Genomic DNA, 6,000 nt, shown 5'->3' on the forward strand with positions numbered 1-6,000 from the left:
ACTGAAGCAACCAGGAGGAAATGTGGGAGAGGACCATAACGTAAGGCTTCTTTGCAACTCGGCAGTTCTAGTTTATTTCCCAGCTCTGCAGATAGACTTCTTTGACCTTGGTTAAGCCATTTAGTTGTAGATGCTGATGTTTTCCCATCTCTTGCCTGTTGTCTGCCATGTCCAAAGTGAAAATTGGTCAATATGTAATTTTTTGAGCATGTGTCTACAATGAAACACTAATATTATTAAGGTAATTGACCATGGAAGGGAGAACAAATGGAACATAACTTAGTGATATGCACAGATTGATTTATATGATTTAGAAATAAATTCCAAGTTTCCTTCTCAGAAAAGATGGAATTTTGCATATGCCTCTTCTCTTGGCTTTGTGAGGGATTGCAGGAAATGGATTCAACCTGTGTGAAAATTTAAGGCTATATACTGCTATGCAATGCAAATTAATTAATCAAAAGCCCCTGTGATGAAACAAGAACTTTCCATTTAGACTCAGAAGAAATACAGACTTTTGATATGAAGAGCAATAAAAGCAGAAATATTAAGACACTTGATTTCTCTTCAGTGTTTGTAGATTTGTGTTTAGATGTTTTGAGTGGATTAGAATAGTTTTATGAACAGTAAAAGAGCATCTCCTTTGCTCTAAGATACTAATTTCTTATGCTACTCAGTTGATACTTCTTCCTTTACCCTTTTACATTTTCTTTGTAAGGATTTTGAGAAATATGAAGTCCTCCTTTAACAGAAGATTCTGATACTAGACTGCAGGAAGTCTAAAAATTGCATCTCTTTTCTTCTATTTATTTTTATTTTTCATAATTAAAGCCAGAGTAAAATTAGACAAAAGCAGCCATTGTGTTAGGGAAAAGCAAACATAAAAGAAACCCTGAAGACATATGGAAAATCCGAAAAATATTTACCCAAAATCTCAATATTTAACTGGGGGAATCATGTTCAGTGTTTAGTTCTTTTGTATGTAACAAAGTGAAATGAAGGTCATGCTTGTGAATGAGGGCTGTGATTTGGGGTGCAGAGCTGGATAAATGTGAGTGTCACGTCCCCACAGCATTTCTTGAAAGTCAGTGCCTTGCCAGTCATCGTGGGAATATTTTGTGTACAAAGTTCAGCTGAAAAGGAAATCAAATATTCATGATCCGTGGGCAGGTTTTTTAACATTAAAAAAAATTCTCTTAAAAAAGCAACAACAATAGCTATTACCATTCTTAGCATTCCTCACTTGGCATCTTCACTGAAAAACTAATTCCATGTGAATTTTATGAATGTGACACTTCATCAATCCAATATGCACAGGTGTTTAACCATATTGTAGGAGAGGAAGGCTAAGATAAACATAGCATCCTTTCGGTGGAGACATGTAAACAAGGTGGGGCCTTCGGCTATTTTATCAGCTTTATTTTTAACCCTGGTAGAAATACAGAGTTCGGGAAATTGTCCTTCTATTCATTTGATTAAGGTATGGTGAGAAATTAAGAAAGGCTTTCTTGTGGCAGAACTATAGCAAATGTTAATTATGGTTTGTTGAGAGTTTAAGAATTTACAGCTGCTGCAGATATGGCCTTTTGAATATAAGGATGACCTTTTTCAACTGTACATCTGACCTGTCCACACTGGACTTCAGTCCACAGGGGAGAAAGCAGAAAATTATGTTGCTGCTCCTCCTCCTGTAATACATGCCTTTCCTGAGCAGCTAGTACACTACAGTTGTAAAATGTAATTATTTCACACCAAATTTGTCAACAAATAATGCCTTCTTAAATTGTAAATCTTTCAGAACATCTCATTTGACAGGTCACATGTAGGTACCCCCATTTTCCAGGATTATTGAGCCTTACTACCTAATTTGCCTAGACACGTTTATTATGGCGCGCATTCATCAAAGAATGTAGTTCAGTGCTATCTTTCCCAATGTTTTATGTGCCTCTCTTTTTTTTTTTTTTCTGACATAGGTCCAAGCTGTTTTGAGAAGACACTGGAATCAGTACAAAATCCAATTTGAGCACAGCTTCAGCCACTCGGATGCTATGCGCACCGCTTCCTACACTGTCTCGTCAATCAGCGATGTTCAAGGCTACAGCTACAATCATGACTGCACCAGTGAACATTTAAATGGGAAGGGCTACCATGACATGGAGAGTGTTGTTTTAAAAACTGAAAAGCTATATGGTTGACTGCCAAAGGCTCAGCATATGCTGGCGTGCTTACCCTCCTAGCTCATGAACTCCAAGTTTGATTCAATGACTCCACGGCCAGAAGATTTTACCTAACTTGGGATATGTTTTTCTCTTGAATGATGCAAACTAAATCAACACGTTTTTCATACGTATGTATATATATGCATATATACATATGTTTGTGTTTCTGTGTATCTATATAGTATGGACATCTGTACATATATATATCTATATATGTATGTGCATTTATATAAGGATACAAACTTTGCCTCTTCAGTTTCTACTGTGTAGACAAAGTTGGCAATTTTTTGTACAAAGGGAATCAATGAAGGATTTCTTATTTTCTTGGAAGTTTGTATAAGACTGTGTTGTGTTGAAGCCACTTCATTTGCCTATAGAATCTCAGAGTGTAAATACCATATTGTATTGTCTTAATTCAACCTAAAATAGAACAAAGGAAAATGGTTAAAGTAGGTGCAATAATAACAATAGATTGTCCAGGTTAATTTTGTGTCCAGCATTTGACTGTCAAAAAAGCCTAACAGGTAGTCTGAGATAACAGACTCAAAGAGACTGATGGTTTGGTTTGGCCAGTTTGTTTTTTCCACTACTTTAAATCAACCATAGTGACACCAGTGCAAGTCTGAGACTCTACTTACTTCTGTACTGCAATGGTAGATTTTACAGCAAGTTTGAGCAATTTTATTTAAACTGTGTTTGCATATACAGAAGTGTCTCCTTCTCCTCAATTTTATGGGAGATTCTTATTGGTTTAACACAAACAAGATCAATGAGGCCTTATCGCCAGAAAGAAAAGTAGTAACCTCAATAACTGTAAATCCTTCCAGACACTAATACATAATTGAAGCTGATGGAACTTCACTGTGCGCTAACGGAATTTACTCAGCTAGGAAAAAGATCATGTACAGAATTTGTTGTAGTCATGTTGTTGTTTCGTTTTATTTTTAAGTACTTCCCTGGCCATTTGCTTGATAATTTATTCCTTCGTTCTTGGGGCAAAGTTTTGATTAATTTTGTGGCTTTTTTTGGTCTGAGAAAAGCATGCAAGACTAAATGCAGTGCCAGTGACATATTACCTTTCAAGCCAGTGTATGAGATTCAGACTAATCAAGCAAACTAAGGTTAGTAATTGTCATTATTTGAAAAATCCAGTATGAAGTTTGTCTTATAAAAGTTTAAAATATTATGGATTGAGAATTTTAATATTATTTTGGAGTGCTTGATGCTGAATCTCCATCTCAGTTAACTAGCTTAGAACACTACTTTATAAGTTGTTTCTTTGGTGAAATAAAGAATAAAATGAGGGGATTTTCAGGAAGGTCTTGAGAAAATGTGTCTTTATAGCAATTTATGTTCTTGTAAATCTTTGTGCTTTAAAGGAATAGTAGGGGTTTTAAGTGAAATGACAAAAATGCTCAAGAATGAGGGCATGATATGATATAAGGTGAATCTAGAAAAATCTTATTAAAAATCACAAAAGAAAAAGGTTTTATTGGTTTATTTTGAAGATAAGTCTACTTCAAGTGGGGAAAAACCAAAACAAAGTTAATTAATGTACATTTGGTGCGTGTAAGCCAGTCAAAAAAATGAAAGACAGTTCTTTCTGACACCACTTCAGTTTCAGTTTTAAATACTTAATTTTGTATATGAACAACTTGATTTTAACATTTATACATTTTTGTCAATAGCCTTTCCATAAGCTTCATTAGCATCTAGTTAGTTTGCTGTCACAGTGTTTATTGGTTTGTGACTTCATAAGGCTTTAAATGCTTTATATTTAGAAGGAAAACATTAGGACGACGTGGTAAGTTCACGCCATTTGCACCTTTCCATAGTTTTTTACAGTTCTTATGTCTGGAGTTTGAATTTAGAATGTGTTTTATTAATGGTTTAGTTTCATAATATAGAATCTCAGCTAGGATGCACAAATAAGTTTTTTGTCCTTTTGCGAGGCTGTCTGGTTGACTGATGCAAATGATTTGAGAATTGGTTGGATCCTGTCCTTTAGAATAGTGTGAAATCTGGCAATCAGACGTCACCATCTCTGAAATTGTAAGAATACAGTAACAGTATCTGCTACAACATGATTAGAGGTTACTTACAACTCTGCTTGCTAATCTATGTAGTGTTACTTAAAATCTGCGCAATGTTCTGAAAATACTAGTGATGCAGAAAATCCCTGCTCTGGTATAGCAGCTTTACATTTGGGGACCAGATCATCAACTGGTATAAATCTGTCTTGAGTTCTATTTTCAGAATCAAATGGTACCAGCTGAGAAGCAAAGCCCAGGCAGACATCTGTCCATTTAAAACTGCTTTGAAGTCCTTTATGGCATATTATCAGACAGTTATTTCAATGGTACCGGGTGGGTTGTTATAATTAAAACATATGTGATGGTTTAGAGTGTGATACAATATTAGATTTTGAGTTAAGCTTCCTTCTCAGCTAGGCAGTTCAAATTTAATAGTCTATAAATTTTTATCATTTAGTCTAAAGTACTAGTTGCTATTTGCTCCCTGTCCTCTGTTAGAGAAACCTGTAATTCAGGAGGGAAAATTGTTTTTCCACAGAAATCATCTTATTTCTAGGTGGACAATCACACCATGCTTCTAGGAGCACATTTGTCTTCACTTTGGAAAAGAAACGCACATCCAGCTGGATGTACAAGAAAACGTTTGTGACTGTGGAGGGTTACATGACATAGGAGAGCTACATTACCCCCTCCTCCTAAGGTTAACTAACCTATTTCCTGTTTAGCATCAGAAAATGTAAATTCCCTATTTTGTCTTCCTACCTCACCTTTTTCAGTTCCTACACAACCAAGAGAAGGCTCTGCTTCTTAAAATGTGGTGGGTTTTTTGGTCAAAATAAATTAAAAGCAAATCCTTATGCTGATTTCTCATGGCTTATTTTCTACTTTACAGAATGTTGCAGTCATCTGTATTCTTTGGGATGGAAGTAAACTCTGTTTCGGTGGGGCTGTGAGATTCCTTTGAACATGCAAACGGTCATCTGTTATTATTTTTTTGTTATTTAGTGAGGATATATTGTATTAATCTACAGGGGCTACAGAAATAGTTATATTTGGTATCTCTAATACCAGCATATTAGTATTCTATGAGAGGGAATGTCTATTTTTAATGCTACTGTCTTCAATTAATGAAACGTTCCATTGCAGGGTCCCCTCAGTTATTTTTTTGTTTGTTTAATGTTACCATTTATGCCATGTAATTTTTCATTGTGATGATCTACTAGAGTATTTGGCTGTAGAAATGCTGCAACACGTACTCCTTTTCATGTCATGAAACATTTGGTCTGGAAACCATGCAATGTTCAAGTATTGTACCATGTAAATAAGATTAATAGAAGCTATAGCATTGTATTTATTGCTTACACTAAGAATGAAATGGGAAAAATGTGAAGTTATTTTTTGGTTGTGCTTTATTTTCACTTTGTTCATGAGAATCATCATGCATTTCAATTGCTGAAAGAAGTATCATGTTTGTGATCAATAAAATATTCCTACATTTATTCAGATATCTTGTGCTATAATACAGAAATAACAAAGCTGATCTAAAGTAGGCTTTCAGAGATGTCTTAACTGTGTGTTAGTTAAATATTAACCCGGGGAGAAATTAATGACATAAAGTTACTAACAACTACTCAGTTTTTAAGTGTTTGTTTGTTTATTTAATACTTACATTTTTAATGCATAGTAGAGTGTTGCATTTCTGGAGGAAGCTTGTATAGATGACAATGTAAGATGGCTGCACTTAAAAT

The 6,000-nt window shown here is 34.9% G+C and overlaps 1 protein-coding gene across 3 annotated transcripts in view; it reads left to right on the top strand.

The window, feature by feature from the left end:
• The window catches only part of CALCRL (calcitonin receptor like receptor), a 69,127-nt gene extending 63,376 nt beyond the window's left edge, over positions 1 to 5,751 (top strand). For all 3 annotated transcript variants that reach the window (XM_054208793.1, XM_054208796.1, XM_054208794.1), the window contains exon 13: positions 1,974 to 5,751. In XM_054208793.1, coding sequence (XP_054064768.1) covers positions 1,974 to 2,195 — 222 coding nt within the window. In that variant the 3' untranslated portion in view covers positions 2,196 to 5,751. The remainder of the gene's footprint in view (positions 1 to 1,973) is intronic.
• The last annotated feature ends 249 nt before the right edge of the window (positions 5,752 to 6,000 follow it).

This window comes from Rissa tridactyla, chromosome 7 (assembly GCF_028500815.1).
Source record: "Rissa tridactyla isolate bRisTri1 chromosome 7, bRisTri1.patW.cur.20221130, whole genome shotgun sequence".
Taxonomy (NCBI): Eukaryota; Metazoa; Chordata; class Aves; order Charadriiformes; family Laridae; genus Rissa; species Rissa tridactyla.